Source organism: Dermacentor silvarum, chromosome 1 (assembly GCF_013339745.2).
Source record: "Dermacentor silvarum isolate Dsil-2018 chromosome 1, BIME_Dsil_1.4, whole genome shotgun sequence".
NCBI lineage: Eukaryota > Metazoa > Arthropoda > Arachnida > Ixodida > Ixodidae > Dermacentor > Dermacentor silvarum.
The window spans coordinates 37,335,048-37,358,830 of record NC_051154.1 but is presented as its reverse complement, the minus strand read 5'-3'; the positions used below and the strand labels follow the sequence as shown (position 1 = coordinate 37,358,830).

At 44.0% G+C, this 23,783-nt stretch overlaps 1 protein-coding gene across 1 annotated transcript in view; it reads right to left on the bottom strand.

The window, feature by feature from the left end:
• The window catches only part of LOC119460550 (protein RRP5 homolog), a 122,538-nt gene that overhangs the window by 6,456 nt on the left and 92,299 nt on the right, over positions 1–23,783 (bottom strand). Inside the window, exons 25-31 of the mRNA XM_037721486.2 lie at positions 13,697–13,780; positions 13,524–13,623; positions 13,179–13,425; positions 8,417–8,990; positions 7,954–8,138; positions 3,216–3,384; positions 1,802–1,955 (exon numbers count right to left, since the gene is read on the bottom strand). Of these exons, the coding sequence (XP_037577414.1) occupies positions 1,802–1,955; positions 3,216–3,384; positions 7,954–8,138; positions 8,417–8,990; positions 13,179–13,425; positions 13,524–13,623; positions 13,697–13,780 (1,513 nt within the window). The remainder of the gene's footprint in view (positions 1–1,801; positions 1,956–3,215; positions 3,385–7,953; positions 8,139–8,416; positions 8,991–13,178; positions 13,426–13,523; positions 13,624–13,696; positions 13,781–23,783) is intronic.

The following is a 23,783-nucleotide window of genomic DNA, read 5'->3' as shown; positions in this document are numbered from 1 at the left end:
TCGGGGTGGCAGGAAGTGGAACGTAGATTTGTGCGAGGAAGAAATAGACGCATTAGCACATGTTTTCACTTAGTGAACAGCGTGGACAGGACCTTCATTAATTACATAGTGAATCAGACGGCTTCATGCGACTTTGCCGCGGAGCTCTTTGTGTTGGATGGAATGGGGGCTAGAAATCGCGGCGTCGCTTTGCCTATAGAATAAAATCACCAAAGCTATCTCCATAGGTTTGTGCCATTTTGTGCCTGGTCGCGATAGTGGACAGTTTCAAAGTGATGATTTCAGTGTTTCTGGCGATCACTTCTCCATGGTTCAACGCCGCTGTAATGTCACTCTCAACCTCTCCGCTGCCACAAATGCCTTTCCACGCTGCTTTTGCCGACGAGAGCATTGTTGCAAACACCCAAGCAATCTGAGATTTTAGCACTGGCCAGCGGCAAATATAGCACTATCTTGGCTTCAAAACTAGATGTAGTTGTACTTAATTTTTTTTTTTTCTAAATCTTTTCACAGCTAAGAAGGTGAAAAGTATTATCTGTTATGGAAAAAACAATTTTACGAGTGGATTGACTATGCCATAAAGACCAACATTCAATCAGCAGAGGTTTCTTTAGTGCTTCATACAATAATTTTGTACTGCAATGCTTCCAAGTATGTGGCACAAACTGTTTGGTTTGTTATTTCTTTGTGTCAGAACGTAAGTTGTTTTTTGACAATGTGCTGTTTATTAGTTCTTTCAGTGTCTCTTATGGGCTCTCGCTGTTCTGTTTTTTTGGACGAAGACATTTCAAGCGGTGAAGTCTCCTGGCTTTATTACGCTGCTTTCAACCTTTCTTATCAGTGTGACATGCACCGTTATTAAGTAATATTAATAAAATGGCTTTGTGTGCATCGCTATGGGTATATTTTTTCATTTCGTGTGGCCATATACTGAGCCCTGTATGCTCTGTCAAGCAGTAAGTGCATATTGCAGTTTTAAGCCTGAATTTGTCACTTAGTGGACAGAAAACAGTAAACTTCAGTGAACAAAATAAAAGATTTTTACTGGGCGCAGCGAATGCCTAGGTCTTCAAAATGTCCTGAACGTGTACTGAAAAGATCCTCGAACGCTTCCCGAGGACGTGCCGAGGCCGGACATGTGGACTTGATAGGAATGTTTTGAGGCTCATGTGGGGATGTGCAAACGTACTCAATTGTATGTACTGAGGACGTCCTGAGGATGTCATTATGTTGTCTGGGTATGGTCCCTTTAAATGCTAACACCCACTTGTAGCGTTCCTGAGAAACAGAACTAAAAGGAACACAGAGAGAGCTTGATACAGATGGATGTATTCTGCCATTTCATTCTACTCCCCGAGCCCTGCCATGCCTTCTTCCTTCACCCCCTTGGTTCTTCCTCTACTTGCTTAAATTCAGTCAGCACTATGTGAGAAAAAATCTGTGCTTGACAAAAGTGGTAACATTCTTTCCACATGCGTGCTTCAAATGACTTTGTATTGAATGTCCTTAACACTGAAACATTACATAAGCACTGCTAAGGGCTTCCTAGCAGACGACACGCAGCCCATTCAAAGTGTTCAAAATCAAATTTCCCAACGCATACTCATGCTGCCGTAAGCAAAACAATATCCCGCATGTATAAAATAAACAGACTGAATGATTAGTCAAGCATTCACAGATCAATTAATACATGAGCATTTGCAGATTAATACTGTGTATTAATACATGAGCATTTTTTCTTTTTGCTCCAAATGCATTTCGTGCGACTAACAATATTGAGCAATAAGCAGAGCACACTCACGTTCCCGACTCTGTAGGCTTTTGAGAGCTCGCTGAAGAAGGGCTCTGCAAGCCTCAATCTGCCCACATTTCATGTAGAACAAGCCAAAGCTAAGCCAAACATCTGCTTTCTGTTTGAACTTGTTCAGCATCTGCTTGTACAGCTGCTCTGCTTGCTGCAAACACAAGGAAACGACATGCAGTGAGCACCTGAAGCCACTGATGTACTGTGATAATAAACAAAATTGGTGCATTTATTGCAAACAAATACATATTCAAAACTTTTCTCAGCGATAGGTGTATCAGCAAGTGCATCAGGCAATTCTTAGGCAATTCTTAGGCAATGCAGTAGAGAAACAAAGAGTTGGTAGACATCAAGAATAATTGCCATTAAGCTCTATGAACTAAAATGGACAAATTTTAGTACAAGTATTTAATTGTGGAAACTAAGTAGCAATTGCCCAAGGTGTGCCTATTTAGTAAAAACCATGAAACTGTATCAGTTTCAAGATGCGTGTCCCCAAAATATGGTGCAAGAGCACGGGTGTTCCAAACCTTCCATACACACTACACCTTTGGTAAAAACTATCTGAAACGTCAACTGTACAGCCAAAGCAGGAGGGTACTATGGTTTGGACTAATACAAAAGGACAAACAAGATTGAAATCAGAAGCTATCCTGGATACCTCTCTGAGAGGTTTCTTCAGACACTGTGCTAACATGAAACTGGTACTAGTCTCACGGTTTCTGCTAAATAAATACGATTTCATTATGCATGGCTTCACTTACATGTATTCTGCAACAATATTTAATGAATCAGAGTTATCGAACATACAAATTTTCATGCAGGCAACATCCACCAATTTAGCCAAGATATGAAATTGTGCCTATCTGCCACAAACAATTCTTGAAAAATCTACTCAAGATAAAAAACAAAAGAAAAGGGTACATTGTAAACAACTCGAGTGAACTGAACAAGTCAGCAAAGTTTAAAAATGCAGTAAGGCCCTTCAGCATACCATGTGAATCTAATCCCGTGCACTTAGACTTAGGTGCACGTTAAAGAACCCCAGGTGGTCCAAATTAATCCGGAGTCCCCACTATGGCATGCCTCATAATCAGATAGTGGTTTTGGCACGCAAAACCCCATAATTTAATTTTTTTTTAAGGTATGCACCATGCAAAAAAGGATAAACATTGTAAAGAAAACTATGTTCTGCAAGAATTGGCAGTGGAAATGAAAGTGAGCTGGAGATTTTCACTATCAATTACTTTGAACCTTAAAGCTGACACCAGAAACCAAAAATTATGCACTAGTTTCTGAGGGGGGAGACAGTTTTTCTTTCCTAATTATCAACACAAAAATGAAACTTGTCTCCTATAGACAGTTTTGGAGAGCCGTATGGTTAAAGGCTACTCTCTGCTCTAGTACTGACCTCCTGCTTGTTGCCCGCCACATAGATCTGTGCCAAGTGCATGTAGACCTTTAGTGGCTCATTGAACTGCAGTGCCTCCTTGAAGACAGTGTCAAGTGAATCCTGTGTGCCGTACAAGTGCTCCAGGTTGAGCAGTGCTGTCCACACATTCAGTTTCTCATGCTCCTCTCTGTATAAAGTGAAATGCACACATGTTTAAGTGACAAGCGCTTTGCTTAGTAGTGCAGGGCCTTTTGCTACATTTAATGACCTCAATTTCTGGCAATGGCAATATGTAGTCAAGGAACAGTGCAGTGCGAGATGTGTGGTATGCTCTGCTGCCCGAGACAGCATTTGAGACTGAAGGGACAATGCTCTGATGTGGACGGACATGGGCATTTGTGTGATGGCACTCCTGATTGGCTTACACAAACCATAGTGTCTACTCCAGTGCACTGGCGGATCTACAGGAGGTGCCCTGGGGGCCCCCCTGAGAATGCTGGCACTTTTAACGTGACAGTACTACTAAGCGTGCATGTACCGTAGTCCATCTTTTGAAGCAATTTCGCTCCGAGCCTCCCATACTTCAAAGGACGCCCAGCCCATGTCTCCCTGTATTGCGCTTTTTGTCATTTTTCCATGTGCCCCCAGAGCAAGCCTTTTGACAGCCCTTTGATTAATCTCTAGTTCCTCCTGCACTTAGTATTTCAAGGAAAGCACCGAATTAGCAAACGTAAGCTCGGGAACCATTATGCCTTTCCATACACCTTGTACTACTTCATATTTGTTCAGTGACGGAAGATGACACGGCCATATGAACTGTGATAATGTTTTGGTAGGGCTTTCCAACCAATCTTTCTTTCTTTTGCCAGTCCTTACTCCCACAACTTCACTTAATTGATGTGAGAGCATTGAAGTGCCTTGCCTTCTGCTCACCTTTCATCACTTATACTTCTCACTGCATCTGGTGCATGTGTATATACTAAAGATGTACCCATCATTTATGTATTTATCACCACCATTCGCCACAAACACTTAACTCCAATGTGTATTCCATGTACCCAGAAAGCCAAGAATGCTGCCGTAGGATTACACCACACAAATCTCCATGGGCAATGGGGGATCATAAAGTAAGCAGTGACTTGTTATTTAAGGTAAGCGGCAAGGAAGGGATTGATGTCTTGTTAGGAACTGCTGGCATCTCAATTCCACCTGCAGCACTCTCTCTTCCAAGGCAATTGTCAAAGTAACTGGAACATTCAATGAGCTGCTTCATGTCCCTGCTTTTGTCAATGCCACTTCTCAGAGCTCAGCTGCAGTACCGGTGGCATCCTGGGGCTGAGATGCAAAGTCTAGGATCATAATCTGCTAAGTTCCAAATCGGTTTCACAAAAAGGACACATCTCTGCACCATGGTGCCAGTTCCTGCCCATATTTTCTATCAATATTTCTGGCCAGTGTGTGCAATCAGCACAAAGCTATACTCCATTTCATACATGGCAGGCAACGCTACAAACACTAGAGAGACTTGTCTTACATCCATTCTTGCATTTGTGACCCCCCCCCCCCCCCCCCTCAAAATAATAGTTTGTCCCATACGAAAGAAAGATACCATAAGGTATGGGTCAGTAATTAGATGTAGCATTAAGTCTCATACTTTAATGCAGAAAAATATGAGGTATTTATTACATGCAATGCGTCACACATCCGATTCCATTTACCGCCGAATGAGCAAAATGACACGTTTCTGCAAATAGCGGCCACAGCACATCATTTGCACTTGACTAAAATATTGTACATCGTATAACGGAAGCACAAAGGTGCGCAAATAATGCATAATTTGACATACCCTTACGTTTACAACTTGCAGTTGTAACAGTATATATACAAAGCAGTTATTCCGTAAAAAGAGTCACAGATCAAAAACAACAGTAATGCGAAACGCATGTACGACCGCACTACTTACATAGCTTCTGCAGCATTGCCTGCTAAGCATGGAACAGTTTAGGGAAGGGAATGGGGAAGGGATACTGAGTTGCTGGCATGCATGCACAGTGAGCTTCGGTCATGCGCCACGACTTTGTGTTTCCATATTTATGAACTTCATTTATTTATTCATACCTCAAGAATCGTGGTGGGACATTAAACAAGAGGTATGGGCAATGGATAATGCCTTTCTTGGTTAAAGGGACACTAAAGAGAAACTTTAGACTCTTAATGTGTTATTTAAAAACTTCATTTTTGTTAAATTCACATTAATAGGTTTATTAGTAGAAGAGAAAATGAACGTCAAAGCTTCATTTCTCGAATTTTACGCCGAAACCCCTGATTACAGTATGATCAAGGGATGTCATAGATTTCAAAGTATTACTTTTTATAATTTTTTTTTTTTATTTTGGCCATTGTGGCACGTAACAGTTCGCAAAACCAGCTAAGTTCAGTCTTTGGCTGTTTAGGGTACACTGTGGTCCATCTTTAACAATAACAAATTCACTAGGCCTCAGCAGACGCCATCAAAATCTATGATGTCACGGCAAGTTGGTGCAGGAACTTCCAAGGTGGCGTCGCCACCCGTCTTTTGTTTTTACGCCTTTTCTGGCTTACCAAGCCTTTTCTCACAGTAAGAGGGGCCTTTTTTTTTTTTTTTTGCAATGGAGAAGGGTAATTTACTAATACAGCTGAAATAAATTTCTCTTTAGTGTCCTCTTAAGTTCTCAGTGGCTGTTACTAGGCAAGGTCTGTTAAATGGTAATGTGAGCAGGAAGGTCGTTCCAGTCCGTGTGCCATATGTGGCAAAAAAGACTTCTGGAAGGTCTTTGTACGGATTCATTCAGGATACACGACATTTGGAGGGCTACGGTGAGATGTCCCATGCGCTGGTCTGATGAATACATTGCCTGGTGGCAAGGAATAATCTTCTTGGCCAGTGCGCACAATGGAAACCGGAAGCAATAAGAGGGAGCGGGAAATGGGTGGAGAATATGAAGGGCTTTTGTTGGGCCTCTGGGTCTACTGCCTGTGTGGTGGCAACACAGCGTTTTTTGTTTGTACCCTAGAGAATGCTGGTTCGATTCCAACCCAAGAACTTTTTTTTTTCTTTTCCTTTTCTGGGCAATGCAGTTCGTGCTCACAGGCTCTTGGGTTCACACAATATCATGCTCACACTTCCCAGCCCTTTAATACAATCGTATTAGAATGACCACATTACCACAAAAATTATTGCAGAAACTGCCTAGTGGGACTGGTCAGATAACACGTAAGAATTCTTTCCAGTTGCTCCATATATACATACAGGGTGTCCCAGCTAAAGGTAACCAAGGTTTTAAAAACAACGGAGTGTGCTAGTGTGCTGAAACTCACTGGTGTTGAGGATCGTGTGACCTAGTCTGCGGTATTTTTTTCGTTTTGTAAAGTCAATTAATTAGTATAAACTAATTTGCTAACTTTTTAAACATTGGCTTCAGGATGAAACTGCCAGTATGAAAGTTGTAGATCACATTTAGAAATAGCTGATCGAAGTATTTGCGACTAAGTACCATTGATGGAGCTTCTTGTAATTTAATCTTAAAGAAAGCCTGAGAAATACAAAAACTGCAGGATAGCGCCACCATTTCAGAGCCCCCAGACGACTCACTCACATGCCACGTCACGATGAGGAGCACAGAGCTAGCGGCGGTGATGAAGGTGTGTTGCGCTTCGACGTGACATGGCATAAATATAACATTCGCTCCACTTGTGGAATGAAGCCCGAACACACAAGGCAAAAAAAGCTTGAGCTTAAGTAAATGTTGACCACAGAACTGTTTAATCGGGAAGGAAAATGCAATTGTCATGTTCTGCTATTTGTTCGCGATAGCGAGAGTTGCTGGCGTGTATGTTGCGGCCACCGGAAACGCCAAGCCTGCACCGGACAGTGCTGCATACACAAGCGGATTTAATTTCTTGATCGATCGTCTGGGAGCGCTGAAATAGTGGCGTTATCACACGCTTGTTTTTGTATTTCGCAAGCTTTTTTTAAAGGCAAGTACAAGAAGCTCCACCAATGGTCCTTAGTTGCAAAACTTCAGTTGGCTATATTTAAATGTGACCTACAACTTCGGATTGGCACTTTCTTGGTGAAGCCAATATTTCAAAAGTTAGGTAATGAGCTACACTAATTAACTAACTTTGCAAAACGAAAAAAAAAAAAAAATACTCCGGACTAGGCTGCGTGATTCTCAACACCACCAAGTTGGTTTCAGCCCCCTAGCACACTCCGTCGTCATTAAAACATTGGTTACTTTTAGCTGGGGCACCCTGTATATAGTCATTCTACACGTATAGTCATAATCATAAACCTAAGTAATCATACATAGTCATAAGGCATGCTCATATATATACCCCCCCCTGTGGCCCCCCATAAAACCTTATGTATACGCATGGAACGCATCGTCTCACACGTTCAAGACAGATGGATGGACATATTTCCAAGCTAAGCCAAGGACATATTTCCAATGCCAGCTCTACATGTGAGCTATGTGAGGCACAAGTGAGGCAGTAGTTCTAGCTGGAAGGAAATGGTGCTCTTCTCACAATGCAGCACCCATTACACCTGTTGGGCATTGTTCTTTATGCATGAGTCAATCAAAAGCACACAGCACTGTTTGAAAGGAGGCATTAGCAGTATGAGCTGCATCACACAAAAAGCATGCCTCTGCAGATTGGGACTCAAGACTTGATGCTGCAATAAATGACGTTATAACAGATCAAGAAATATTACCTGAAGTCAATGCATGACAGTGCTCGTCTTGCTACAGCACGTGCTTTCTCAATCTCAGCTTGACGCAAATGGAAAGCCATGTATCGAAGCCATACTATAGAACTGTTGGGTGAAACCAGCACCAGACGATCAAAATCGTCAACCGTCTCAGGCTCACGGCTTGGGTCAACCAGCATGCGTTCCTTCTGCAATAAAATTCAGCAGTAATACACGCATTAGTGCCTGTGATGTTGAAGTAAATCACTTGAGAAAAAGACTAGCCTTCGGACTTAGCTATTACATCTGTTGGGTAGTTCAGAGAAAAGATATTAACCTACACAAATCACAGAAGGATGTTCATGAAACAACTTAAATGCAAGAAAATGAAGTGAAGTTAGGCAGCACATTGTTCTTCCAAAACATGCAATCAAGAATAAACTAGCATGGTACTATAGCTCATATATAAATGAAGCTTAAGAGCTACCTTGCGTAACTGTGCTTCAGCTTGCTCCCTCTCTTGACGGATATCTTTTTGGCTTTTCCTTGTATTGTCTTCATTGCCGTCTTCGTCGTCACTGCTACAAACAGCTGGCCGCTCTTCCAGTAACTTTCCCAAGTCTGGTGTGGCTTCGACATCCCAGCTGAATCCCTCATCCAGAGTGAGTCGAGGCAGGGGGTCCCCAAGCTTAATTTTCTTTTCGCAACTGTCAAATATTGACTCCTCTGTGGATGAGGTAGACAATTTCCTCTTGCGAGGCAATGCAGTCTTTGCCTGCACACGATGGACTAGACCCAGAAATAGCCGTCTCTCTGAGGCCTGGATTCTTTTCACAACAACACTGACCAGCTCACCGATTTTCATGGCTTTTTGGTTCCGTTGCAATGGAGCTGGCAGCTTAGACATGGGTATCAGTCCCACTACTCCACATCCCACAGTGACAAAACAACCATGTTTGTTCACAGTCTTCACAAACCCTCGAAGCGTAGTGCCTGCACTGAGGTTGCTGAGTGCCACAATTTCCTTGTCTACAACCTCTCTGCAACTCTCAAGATGTAGCCTGCAACAAGTGCAAAAGAGACATAAGCGAAAGGCCAAGTGAAGCAGCATCTGAAGAGGAAACACAAAATAACTAAAATGACTATTTTCATGCCGTGCACAATTTTTTATTGTCTTACAACTCTGTTGGAGCTAAGCTGTGGTCCCACTGAGCTCAAGCACTTAATGACATACTTCTTGTTCAACTTTACATACCATTCAGATTAATGCGTACTACTAAAATGTCACATTAGACGGGACTGGGATTTGGGAAACGACATACATTTTATTCTCCTGTTTTTTTTCCAGATGTGCAGAAATTTAACACAGACCCCCCCCCCTTGTTGTAGCACATTTACTATTCTTTCAGTTTTGAAGCTTTCCTTTTATTAGCATCTAAAACAGGGCTACCGAAACATTAACAACATTCTGCAACCCAGCCAACTTTTAAAAAAAAATGTCAAAGAACCCCAGTATCTATTCCTCCAACCCCATGCACACAATAAAGAAAAAGGCGCAAGGCACTTCAACAAACCCTTACAATCCTTGAAACAACTGGGTAGACACGGTTCATTGCACAGATGTAGAAAAGGGAATAGTCCATGCAGGAAGACGTGGCGGTGGCTGATGAGGCCTGTCGTCATCCCTACATTTATTCGGAAGGTGAAAGCAAAGCAGCGGCTGAGGCCTCTAGCCCAGCCTAATTGAGAGCGTGTTTTGGTTCCGAGTCAGGCTGGTCACCGCTTCATTTGCCGCTTTGCTTTCGCCATCACCCTACTGATAAATGCAAGGACGATGGCACACCTCGTCAGCCGCTCTCACGTCTTCCCACAAGCAGATATTAGTATAAAAAGGCGCTTTTGCTTTCCTTAAAAAGTACATGCACAGCTCACAGGAAGCCTGTGTCACGTCTGCTACTACTTCCACACCATTTGGCAGTGAATGTTCTCGCAAGTTTGAAATGAGCACGCCTGTTAAATAAGCAAGGTACCATAATATCATAATAGCTACCACAATATAGCTACCCCCCCTCCCCCCCTTCTCTCTCTTTCTTTACTTACAAAATAGAGATACACATCTTAGATTAAATTTGGCACATGGGTGCACTTTCTTTCAAGCATTCATTTTTGGTTTAAAAATGTCACCATTTGTGCACCCTTACAATGCACTATCAGTTGTAGTTCTGAATCAATGAGATATCAAACTACAATACATTCGTTCAGGCAATGACTATCTGCACAGGCAGTGAGTTTTCAACATTTGTCACTGTGTATACTAAAGGCACCAGCTTAGTGGTCAGTGGGTGCACAGCTATAACTGTGGTCCATTTTAATTTTTCTTCATACACTTCTGCCTCTATCATGGGCTCAATGTTTACATATTGCACTTTTTCTGTTATGAAATGTATATAGAATTTTCAGTATGCCTATTTTGTCCATATGAAGAGGCGAAATTAGTAAAAGTAGTATGAAAACGATTACAGGAGATCTTAATGGCAGAATGGCATGGTTCAGTTATAGCAATCAGCCCCTTTGCAACATCAACTTTTGCATTAACTCCACACAAAATGAACCTGCATATTATTCTGATGCAATTCAATTACCATCACCTGGGTACAAAAATGAAATTCTGTGTTTGAAAAAAAGCTGCTTTTTCAGTGAATCAGGTCTCACGGAAAGTAAAACAATAATAAATGTGGAAAGCAAATGATGCCAATAAGAGCTGGAGTATTCACGTAGTGTGCACACACTCCACATTGGCATATGATTTTGAACAGTCCAGAGGACCACCACCAACACGTGTGAAACGACCAGATGCAGCACATTACACAGTTTCTAAGCCTAATCTACCGCGGAATCCAAGCACAGATCTAGGACCTCACTGGCCTGCTTTGGCACCTAGCAAACCACTTCCAGTAGCTGCTGTTGTTTTATATGCTGATATCAAGGCAATTTGTGTCTCAATTTAGTTTCAACCACACAGTTTCCAGAACGCTGAGACATACGTGACCACATATACTTATACAGGAAGAATCATTTTAACAGGTAAGCTGTTTTGACATTGCGTCATCACTCCAAGGCGGTTGAAGCAGTGTTGAACCTTACACAAGGGTGTATTGTTGCACCAGCATTTTGTAAGAATTCTTTTTGTCTGATTCTAATCATTTATCATCCCTCTAGGTGAGTGGCCAATCCTGGCTATGTGTGAGCCAATGGCAAAGGGCAACATGAATGGAAATAAAAAATATAATTACAAAATATGGCACCTGGAATGCAGATCTAACATCAACCCAGATACAACAACAATTAAAAAAAAATGAAATTCTTGGATTTTACGTGCCAAAACCACAATCTGATTATGAGCCATGCCATAGTGGGGCACTCTGGATTAATTTTGACAACCTGGGTATCTTTAACGTGCCCCCAATACATGGGGCATGGGTTTGTTTGCATTTCACCTGAATCAAAATGCGGCCAGTGTAGCCTGGATTTGATCCCATGACCTCGTGCTTAGCAGCCCAACACCATAGCTACTAAGCCACCACGATGGATAGGTAATTACAGTAATTGGATTTTGCAAATATGTAGTTTGCATATGTACTCTGCGGCTACAAATAGATTGTAAGGTACTCACCAACAGAAATGCCATTAAGGACACAACATTTATTCTATATAATTTTGTAACTGTGATCTCGTAGTGTGTTTTCACTATGGCAGTGTCAGTCCTGTCTTACACTGACATCATTTTTTTATTATACAAAGTCTTCATTTTAAGAAAAACTGATGTTTTAGACATCTTAGAGCACTAATTTTTAGGCTTATGCGAATATTCACTCGAATACTCGATATTCGCTTCAGCTCGAATTTCAGTATTCAAAGTTCTCGAAGTATTTGAAACGTACGAATACACGTACTTTCTCTCGTATAAGCTACATCCCCAGTTACAACACCCCAGTAAAAAGAAGAAAGAAAAAACAAATCCATGCGTATAACCCATAAAAATTACTGCTACAATTGCCAAATATTTGTAAAACAGTCTCCCTACAAGAATACACAAATCGTCCACATCATATCTTCAGTCAGCGGCTCTGTTCCCCTTCTCTTCAGTGATGCTGATGGAGGAGAACTTTACCCTAAAGGTGGTTTCACGGCAGTGCATGCTGCGCTGCACTAATGTGGAACCACACCTTGAGGTGAAATCCGCACTGCTGTAAAGCTACACCTTAAGTCAAAATTTGCATACCTGAACCCTGCACCCAGATTTTACTGGTAAATTTTTGATGCAGCACTAAGTAACTTTGGCAGTCAACACCTGGCAAAGAGCGCTGGTTACGCCTAACAGCCAAGGTAGGCACGGTGGTGGTGGACAATAAACTGTCGTGGGAAATTTCTCACCCATCACTAGTAATCAGGCCCAAGATCACGCACACAGGCTAGACTGAGGACTGCAAAAGCAGTGAATGTGCCTAACAAGTTTGTATGTGCACTTACTGAACGGAAAGCGTTAAAGCACATGTGTCGACGGAAAGCCTCAAGCTGAATTCGCGCAATAGAGCATAAAGAGCTGGTGTCGCACAGTCACGCTTGCACTTCACAGCATTGCGATGACACATGATGGGCAAACGTGAAACGCTGCCGCTGCTTCAACCACCACAAAATTTTAAGTAGACTGAAGCACAACAGTGAGCAAGAGCCTGTAAACAAATGTCCTCTGCTGTCGAGTTGAAAGAAATGCTAGTTGGAAGTTGAGCGCCCGTCCTGTCATAGGTGTAACTTGGTGTAATTTTCATCCTCGTGCATAGCGCTGTTTTAAATTTAAAACACTGTCAAGAAGAACCAAGGTATTGTTAATCGTGAGAAATATTGAACTTGAATTTTTGCATTAAAATATCTCAATAACGGCACTAAGAAAATAAACTGACTTCAGAGATGAACCTGTTCCATTTTTCTTTTTTGGAGGGGGGGGGGGGGGAGCAAGTAAAGACCCAATTTCTTTAGATTTGTCAACATCTGGCACTTGTGTCAAGGTTTTATGCAAATCCCACAACTGTTCGAACTATTCACTTCAAAAAAAAAAAAAAAAAACTGATAGTATATTCACACAAGCCTACTAATTTTTCATTTTAGCTCGATTTAATATTTTCCATCCCTTTTGGTCACTGATGTAAGCAAACATACAAACAAGCCCCCAAGCAAACAAACAAACATACCGAGACTCCCTCGTTGAAAGGTGGTATGTGTTTGTCTCACTGTCGAGGTCTAGGATGTAGCATTGCAAATAGCGTTCTTGAACATAGTTGGCCATCAGTGCTGCAGCTTGACTGAAGTCATCACAGATGTCAGTGATGCTGATTGTCCCATGATGACCAAGGGGGAGGGACACACATGCGCCCACACCAGCTCGAGCACTCACAACGCAGCCGTTGACAACGCTGTCCACAGTTAATGTGGTTACACCTGTAAGCAGAAAAAAAGCCAACGTGATACAAATACTTCACTATGTGGCAAGAGCTGTCAAGGCACAGCATATGGCTAAACGGTGAGTTTGTACGCACCTAGCTGTGAAAGTTCCACCATCGAGCTTTCATCTGCCCTGAGGACTTTGACCTTCACAGCCTGGCCAGCCTTGAAGTCAGTCTGTATGTAGCCGAGCCTCTGCAAATCAGTGGTTAAAGATATAACACATTATGTTCACAAGCATTTGATGCAAATGGACAACGTCTCATACCGATGGTGGTAGGTCCATGTTTAACACTGGAAGTTTGCCCATTTTGTTGTGCGTCAATGCAAAGTACAGGCTTCCTTCAGAGAACTGAAAAGAAAGCAAGACAGGAAAAAAGTTTTCACCAAGGACAAAACAATGTGCTGTATACACAACAGAGCTAATAAGTACCATATGTTCTTGTTTAAGAGCTGCCACCCCATATTTGATGCAAAAAACAAAAAAACAGTTACACCTCGATATAACAAAGTCTGTAAAATCGTCAATTTGCTTCATTATATTCAAATTCGATGTTTTATGCAAACAACTAGTCTGATGAATTTTTCTTACACAGAAGGGGTCGCAAAATTTTTCGAATTATCAGGCAATCGGATTAAGCAAGTTTAAATGAGAGGAAAAAAAATCATCTTGTTGACTTTGAGAGATGAAACATAAGGTTTCATGGCGTGTCGACAATATCTTCACATCGGCGGTACAAAGTGAAGCCAGCGATGCTGCGTGCTCGTGCCTGATAGTGTCGCGCGCAGTGGGACGATGCTTATGTGAAACGCACCGTAAACGCACCGGGGGGCAAATGCTCCGTCTACCTCTCACTTCAATGCATCGCCGAAACTCGAGGTAGAGCAACCTCCAGAACTAAACGCTCAGCTCACCCTTAGCTCGCCCAGTCTTTACACACACGACATACCTCAAAAAACAGCGCACGCAGACTGCGCATGCGCACCCTGTTGTGGGTGTGGCCCTTACACAAGAATACAATCACACCTCAATAGTACAACGAACTCGCTTTAACGAAATCAGTGCTGTCAAAACTGTTCTTGTTTTCCAGAAAATAAGCGCCGCCTAGTAGTTCCGGTGTACGTCATTTTGACGTCACGGTGTCATTGGGTGCTCCCGACATATATTGAATAAACGAACACGCCTGTGTCATACTGCGGCTGATACAGGTGTTAACCGATGAACAAAAACAAGGACGGCTTGTGACTTGTCAAGAACTTCTCGATTGCGCTCGTGACAACCCAAATTTTCTCGACAATGTTATCACCGGAGACGAGTCGTGGCTTTTTGAGTAATACCCCGCGACAAAGTGCAAAAGCTCTGAATGGCACACACCCACCTCACCTTGCCCGAAAAAAGCCCGCAAAAAAATGAAATTGATGTTGTTCCATCTTTTTTGACTGCAAAGAAATGGTTCACAGAGTTTGTACTGCCTGGTCAGACTGTGAATGCTGCATTCAACGTGGAAGTACTTGACAGACTCAGAAAACGAGTTGCCTGCGTCCATCCAGCAATTGCTGGATCGTGGAGGCTCCATCACGACAATGCACTGAGCCAGACCACCTTTGCTGTCATGGACGTCCTGACCAAACATGGCATCACACAGCTTCCCCAGCCACCCTACAGCCGTCCCTACCCACCCTAAAGCCTACTCCTTCAGACTTCCTCTTCCCCCGACTGAAAAGGGCCATAAAAGGACGACACCACGGCTCGGATCAGGCCATTGAATAGGCCGTAACGAGGGAGCTAAAGATCATTACAGTTTCTGCATTCCAGGGAGCCTTCAGTGATTGACAGAGTTGCTGGAAACACTGTGTTGATGCAGAAGGGGCATATTTTGAAAACTATGTTTTCAAAAAACTAGTAAAAAAAACTAGATAAAACTGTGAATAAATTTTTTGTTATATGGTTCAGTCCTACTATTTTACGGTCAAACCCTGTATAAGTTTAGCTGCCTTATTAAAGCGTGCCACCCAGACAGGACTCCTGTACTGTCAGGGGCTCCGGAACCGAGAGGGCTGTGGGGGCAGTTGCCCCCACAGGTTCTAAACCAGTGGGGGCATGCCCCCCAACTCAAAGCTGTTCCGACCCCCCCCCCCCGTCCTCTCCCCTCCCACCACCCATGAGGCCACGGACTCCTTTCACTAGTTGAAGGGTGCTCCCTTCCTTCAACAAACGAAACACAATTCTGAAGTCGAGCGTCTACCAAAATCTCATCTGGTCAAGAGGAATCATGGCGAAAACAGGAAACAAACACCAACCAAGGTGAAATTTTTTTTACAGCGGAGCTGTTTATGGCTAGGCTTCTGCTCATTTTTCCTATGCATGTGCAAAAATGTGAACCGATCCTGGTGATAGCGCAGAAAGGTTTCAAGGGTAATAGGCACTGCCGCCGGCAGCAAGATCTATAAGCACTGCCGCCCCCAAGCAAGGACTACCGTGGATGTACTCGGTCGACGCGTTCACTGGGAGATACAACGGCTAAGATCCGCTACGATCGGATTTGACTATACGCGGCCTCCCCATTCTGTCACACCTCTGTGTCGTGTGCTAAACAGCTTCACTGGTCATCCATGTTCACTGAGTGGATTGGCTCATAATTTTTTCCTAACTGACGCTTCAGCCCCTACACGGGAGCCTTGTTCACAAACATGAAGTCGAGGGTCGGACGAAATCTCGTCTGGCAAAAACAGGAAACAGGCGAACATTTTTTTCTCCTGTCATTTAGGCCCCCACACGGGAGTCATGTTCAGGTTTGTGAACAAGGCTAAAAGGCTAAGAAAACAAGGCTAAAAAAATAAATAAAAAGAAAAATGAAATGAAGGCTCCCATACGCATGGGAGCTGAAATGTCGGTTAGGAGAAAAAAAATTTTCTGGAAGTTTGTGACTTCTCAGTCTCTCTGTCGGTGCTTTTTCTACTTCGAGAGCCCTTGCAGGAGCACGTCTCAGTGCCACGAGTTTAGGATGTCTCTCGTTCTCTCCCTTTTTCCTTGCCCCTATCCAAGCCCATGAAAAGCAAGAAGATAACAAATGTCGGTGTAAGCCTGTTCCTAGAAAAGCACGATTTAAATCATTAACCTATCACTCGTGAAGCTAGAAATGTGCGTTTTATTATGGTTTGGCCCAAACCGCCTTGGCCACACGGAATGACCGTAGAGAAAATTGGTAGTAAAATTGGCCACGTTTCGTTTGATATGATGGCGCACCGTCCAGTACATGAATAAAAAAATTCTTGTGAAGACCTGAAGTTGAAGAAAAAGTGCGGGTTTTTAATTTTGTGCATCGTTTTAATATGGTTTATATGTGTATATGGTATGTCTGTATGTATGCGTCTGTATAGTTTGTGACATGAATTCCCTCTTTGGAAAACCTTGTTAAAGGGACACTAAACAGAAACAGGAAGTTCAGCTGAAATAAAAGCGGGACCTTCAGGAATGCATGCAGTTTTTTTGTTGGGTGCAAAAATAGGAGTTATTAGCGGAGAAATTCGTAAACAAAGACCAAATATCTCTTCCTCAATTTCTCTCACCCCAGATTCGGTGCTGACTGTCGTCACGAATTTCATTGCTCTCAGCGAATCAGAGATCGCCATGATACGTCACCACTTGCGTAAATGGCCGAGGCGCTGGCTGCATCATAGACTGCATGGCCGCTGCGACTTTTGCTTAGGTGTTCTGTGGCCATGATGGATACCGTTGCTGACGCTAAACCTTGCAACAAAGAGCTCGCCAGGGAAGCAGGACTGCATTTCAGTGACTTCAGTGAAACGGAGCGCGAAATGATCCTCCGTGCTCGCGCGGTAGGTGTTTCCGCGTACGATGGCGGTGAGCCGCCGGCCGCGGCGACAGAAAGCGAAGCGGGAAGCGAGGCGTCCGGTCCACCAGGCAACGATGTTCCCGACAGAACAAGCGTAGAAAGTTATGCGCGTACGCGGTACGGTTTTTTCGTGCCTTTTTTGATGACATTCAGCACCCACCGAGCCGCCAATCTGCTGCTCCAGGGGCACCAGTAGGGGATTTGATGAAGGCGACATTGAGGGAACAGCTGCTCGAAAAAGAACTCTCCTCTGGGGCACACCAAGATATTTTCTGAGGGCAGGATTATATACATAATCCGAGGGCGAGAAATGCAGAGAGCATACCATCGGTTTCTCCGGCTCTTTTGCCGTTTTATCATCGGCAGAGCACTGAGCCATTGCGAACGCCGGGGCTCATCGCGCGGCACCACATGAAAGGACACAGTCGGGTCAACACTGCCGCTGCCCCTGAGCAAGCGCCTTGTGCCGTTTATACAGCTCTCAATACTACACACACGAGGCATTTTCTGGCTGTTTCCCGCGAAGTCAATGTTTTTCGAGGCACGCAACACGTAACCAAACACTGCAACACTGTAGAGCCTAATACGCACGCGCGATGATGTATGGAGCAAAAACGGAACTATCCTGGCCGCATGAAGCGCCATGCCATTTTTTCTTATTTATTTAATTTTGCGCTAAACTTGTACTTCCTCGCTTGAAATGGTTTAAAAAGTTGGCAAATGCTGTTTATGTACGTTTAAGGTGTATTTCCGTTTGCGTTTTATTAACAGCGATAAATCGCTCTCAACCAATCGCGACCGGGCTGCGTTTATGATCTCCGACGTCACAAACGTGTAGTGCGGGAAATTTGAAGGGGCGTCAGCACCTATCCCTCAGTTTTTCGCTATTTTCTCCCTCATTAAACCTCTGTTCACAGTAAGAATGGTATGACTGTGATTGTGAAAGGACAATCTACCAATAAAGCTCAACTTCCGGTTTCTCTTTAGTGTCCCTTTAACCGGTTCATTTGAAGCTGTCATTCATTGTTTGCCCAATATGTGCGTCCTCACTAATAAATCTCCGAAGATTCTACCAGGCTGCAGCCTTTAATTCTCTGCACTGTGCTTCGTTGCTTTGTCAGTGGTCGTTGAAAAAACTTAGCAGGGGTGTGTGCGACAAGTTGGATTTCTTTAAAATGCACTTTCCTAAAGGAGTAGGCGTGTATTTGAAGAACTTGGCAAACCCTGCGAACATCGCACCTGCATGCTAAGTTCTGGCCTCCTCAAAATCCGAATGAGGAGACAGTTATCATTTGCAGAACGTATGAAATTTCTTAGATATATCGTACGTAAATTAACCTACAGTCCGCGGATTTTCCAAACAGTGCCGGACGCCAGAATTAACCACACATGAAGTAAATCACGCTTTTTGTGTTGTATTAATAAAGTATTCTTGCATAAAAAACCAGGTAAATATAGTAATTATACATACTATATATATATATATATATATATATATATATATAAAGAGAGAGAGAGGTGAACTAAATCATGCAACATGAGCCCCCATAGGTCGCACCCACAGATCAGATATACTTCCGGAGCCCCTGTGTACTGTCACACAATAGATCAGCAGCAGGGCTGTTTCAACCAACGTTTAGAGATACTTTTTCAGTTTCGCAACTACTCCTCTTGAGCCGTGCGCAACTTGTTCGTAGGAACTGTGAGGGCGCTGTGGTCGAGCTTTGCGCCAAGTGAGCGGCGCTGCTCTGCTGACAGTGCACGCTGGTTGCGGGTGTTTGCACTGCTTCTTGTGCTGGTAGCCGACTTTATTTCTCACTGTGTCTGCTTTGTCCCTGTCCGCGTGCATGTGGCCCACAGTCAAGGCCTTTTGCGACTGGTCCAAGTTCTGTGCTCATGGAGACACGAGTACCTGCAACGCGCGGGTCACTGAGTGTTGATATTGTAGGCCCACTTTTTTTTCGTCTCCTGAGACAAACCTTACTCCTGGTGCCATATTTTACGTCATGTTATGGAACTTCATGACAACACGCCGACGTGTTTCATGCCTGTTTCGATCAGCAGGTACAGGAAAGCTCCTACAAATGGCACATAATTCCCACCGGCCATCAGATCCGCATTGTTACTTTAGAATTGGCAAAGAGCCATTTCCTGCGCGGAGAAAGGTTTGGGGGAAATCATGCAAGGTATGTGATGTGCTATTATGAGCAATATGAAAGGGAACACAGGAAAGCGTAGAAAACTCCCTCAGACCCAGCTATGGGTGATACGCAGTGGCCGCCGTCGGTAACAAAGTGAAAAGGGGGACGCTGTTCTAATAACTGTTCGCATTCCCGCCGTGCATCTGCAAAGTGTGAAACTTAGCTTTGCCAGTAGACAGTGATAACACTGTTAGATATTGCGTCACTGACAACTGGGTGCGTCGATTCAAATAAAGAATCGGTTTGAAATACAGGGCAACCTTGGTCTAAGAGTACTTAGACCAAGCTTGCCCTGTATTGCACTAAGCGGTTGCGCGAAGGAAAAAAAAGAATGAATGAAGAAAGAAAATGAATCGGTGTAAGTCACTGCAATGATTAGTCTTATCGGCTGTCGGACGATACCATATTATTGGCGAAATGACATAAGCTGCTGCTTTGTAGAAACGCCAGCATGGTGGGAGTGCCAACAGTTAGTGGAAGAGCGCCTCCTTTCAGCCTTCGTTTTTCACAGCGACATCCACGTATCGCTCAGAGTCTGTTTCGAGGCTGTTTGCCATGTGTTCCTGTGTTCCCTTTCATATTGCTCATATTAGTACAGTTCCAGGATGGTGACATAATCAAGTCACATGTTGCACGTCGTATGCCATAACCGGCGAGGTCATCGAAAGTGAGCGCGGTACATGGGAATGCACAAAGTGCACAGTTCCTTGCTTGTTCCCAAATGTTCCAGTTTGCTCTTGCTCCCACCGAAAAAAATTGAAGGTTGTCAAGACAATTTGCACATGAGCAAGTAGTCGAATCACGTTGTGGCCTGTCTGTAAAATATCCGCAAAGAGTCACCCGTTCCTTCGGACGTACGCCTTCAGCAATAGTGCTTAAAATATTGTACTTCAGCTTGAACAACAGCAGAAAAAAAAAAGAAAATGGTCAAGCCCACCGAGTACTGCACTCCGGCTTCCCTGAAATTCGAACTCGGCAAATTGGAGACCTTTTTCATTTTGTAACGCGCATGCATTTTTCACACGAATGAAATACAGTAAAACCTCGATAATTCGAACTCGGTTAATTCGAAATTTCGGTTAATTCGAAGAATTTGAGCGGTCCCGTCATTCTCAATGCAAATTCTACCGGATAATTTGAATGGCCCGCGCGGCTCTATTCGGATAATTCGAAGTTTCCGGCTAGTAGCAACGTGCGGCGGCTAGGTTAGGGCGCTCCGTATAGTCGCCAACTGATTTTCCGAGCTCGTGGGGACTGAAAAATAGTCCGGAAAACTCGTTTGGCCGAAAAAAAAAAGTTATTAGTGCGGCTTAAAAATAATCTCTAATAATGCCCTGCCTCATACTACGCTTGGAGGGGATCGACTTGCTTTGATTTGCGCAGCAATGACGTCGTCTCCGTGTACAGTCGACACGAATGTCACCGCGTTGGCGATCTCCGCCAACGGAGTTCGCCATGGAGATCCAAGAAACGAGCTTCGCACCGCTTAGCTCTCGCGAAGGTACAGGAGGTAGCGCCGATCACCGAGACATGGGTCTCCGAGACACCTGCTCAGTGTACACGCCACGTTCAAAATAGCAACCGAAACTTGAGAGAAAAAAAAAAAAAAAAAAAAAAAGAGAAAAAAAAAACTCACTGAATTAACACGCGTGGTGTCAGCGCGCACGAGCGAGCGCGGCCGCCGCAGCCCGCAGCGAGCGCGGCCGCCGCAGCCCGCAGCGAGCGAAGGTTCGTGCGGTCATCGCTTCAACGGAAACTGAGCGGCGCATACAGCGCATACAACTGAACAGCGCATACAAACGGTCAGAGCCGTCTGGAGATCGCTTTCAAGATAACGGTGCGCGCGAGAAACCGCTCCGGCGCTAAGTAGTCAGTTGTGAGAAGAGTAGAAGTCCCCCCCCCCCCCTCCCCCTCCCTCTCATACCCCCACGGCCTTTCGCACGAGGGAGGAAGTCGTGTTTACGCTCCGCCGTGCATTCGCTCTCCATGAAAGCGCGCGCTGTCACTCGCACATACGGCGGGCGCGCGGCAATGATTTTATCGCCTTTGGACTTTGTATGGATCCTCAGGGCGGCGACGCCGACGGCGAAAATCCGCTTGAAGTGTCCATATAATTGCTGTCGCAATAAAAAACATCCCACAATAAATGGTTACAACGATAGTGCTGAGCGCATATACTAAGAAAAAAGAAAAAGTGCAGTACTCTGAAGCGTTTTGTCAGCCAAGGAAGAGCGGGCATGGCCTCCGAGACTGGAGGATTGCGCGAGCCATAGAGTTTCTAAATAAAAAACCTATAGTAATATGAAACTCTATGGCGCGAGCTCTCTATTGATAGCGCGCGTTCCAATCTTGGAGGCTATACAGTGAGCCACTGGAATTCAAGCCAGTGCAAAATCCAACATGGCGGCCTCCTAGATTGGGTAGCGCGGCTCGGAAAGAGCGATTTAGTCCGCAAAATCGAACTTTGGGGTCTCAATTCGTCCGAAAAATTGGGTGCGAAAATGCATGAACTCAATGGGAACCCTGATGGTGCATTTTTGAAGTCCGGAATATCCAGCAAGTCCAAATTTTTGGAGTCAAGCACCACCACGCCCGCTTTCGTGGCAGTTATCGATTCCGTGAACATCGTCCGCAACTTTGTTGCGTGCAGTGCGGGTGATATTTGTATGCTACGTTTTTTGAGCCAGCTGGAGAGCATGGCACTAGGGGCGGCGAACCAGCGCGCCAAGTAATCCTGCATCGGTAATTACTTTGAGTAATTTTTCTCGGACATGGAAAATAAAGGTGATTTCTTTTTAGCGGCAAGTTCTTGCTTGTTTTCTTTTTTTTATTATTCATTTCGGTTAATTCGAAAATCCGCTTAATTCGAAGAATTTTCGCGGTCCGGCGACCTTCGAATTATCGAGGTTTTACTGTACCAGGAAAATGACCGTGCAATCAAATCGCAGCGGGAGCGTGGAAAGGCCAAACTTTAGTCATATATTTGGGGTGAGCCACATACTGTTGTGTGCTCGTGACGAGTGCTTTATTTTAATAAAGGTTGCACATTTTTTATGCTGAGCACTCCTTAACCACCTGTATGCGAATGTTGGTAAAGGTGGGATGCTTATTATTATTTTTTTTCAACGTGCACTTTGGAATACTGTTGAACTAAGTGCTTACTAGGCATGTAGCTGGTGCAACAAGGGTATTAACGTGACATTTAAAAGATTTGAAGCTCATTCTGATCGTGGGGTTCCCTTTTACAGCATTTTACGATAGGAGAGTGCGCCAAGAAGACCTGGCACATGTAGCAGCAGCCTTCAAATTTCGACAATAAAAAGCAGAACTCCACTGCTTGAATATAGTTAGCTCACGTCTGAACAGGGCAACAGTACGGCGCAAGTGGGCGTTCCTCCCTTTAACTCAATGCCGTGCTTTGAACAGAAATTGCTCCTTGTAGGCGTGCATGTAAGTTGGCAAAATGTTGCATTCGTACGCACATTTGTAAATGGAAGTACATGAAAAATATTGCCATCTTTAGGTAGTGGGTCGAGGGCAAGAGTGGGTCGAGCCCAAGAGAACAAAGAAGACCGCGCGCTCCTTCCCTGCTCGAGCCAGGCCCGACGGTCGCGTCTTCCAAGAGCCAGCTGCTCTACGGGTTATTAAACCTTCACGACTATTTCTCGAGGCTCGTGACAATATGCAAGCTTGAAGCTCTCGAACTGCACTGATGCCCTTTTCAAATTTCGACAATAAAAACCAGAACTCCACTTCTTGGATATAGCTAGCTCACGTCTGAACAGGGCAACAGTACGGCGCCTGTGGGCGTTCCTCCCTTTAACTCAATGCCATGTTTCGAACAAAAACAGTATGGTGCGAGTGGGCGTTCCTACCTTTAACTCAATGCCATGTTTCGAACAGAAATTGCTGCTTGTAAGCGTGCATGTAAGTTGGCAAAATGCTGCATTCGTACGGACATTTGTAAATGAAAAAAAAACATGAAAAATATGCAAACTTGGAGCTCTCAAACTGCACTGAAGCCCTTTCGCGCGTGGATAGCGATGATGTAATGTGCCTGGTCCGCGGCCGATTATTTGGCAATTAATGATAGTCGTGTATAACTACACTACTATAAAAACTGCCCAATTTTAACTACTTTATGTCATGGCAAAATGAGGTGTTTATCCGCATTATACAAATCATGCACGGAGCGTCGAAGATCTCTCCAGGAATCGGCTTTCATTTTACTTAAAACGAGTACGCTTACAGGACACACCACTTTTGTTCAGACTTTAACAAGAGACAGCGCGAGTAC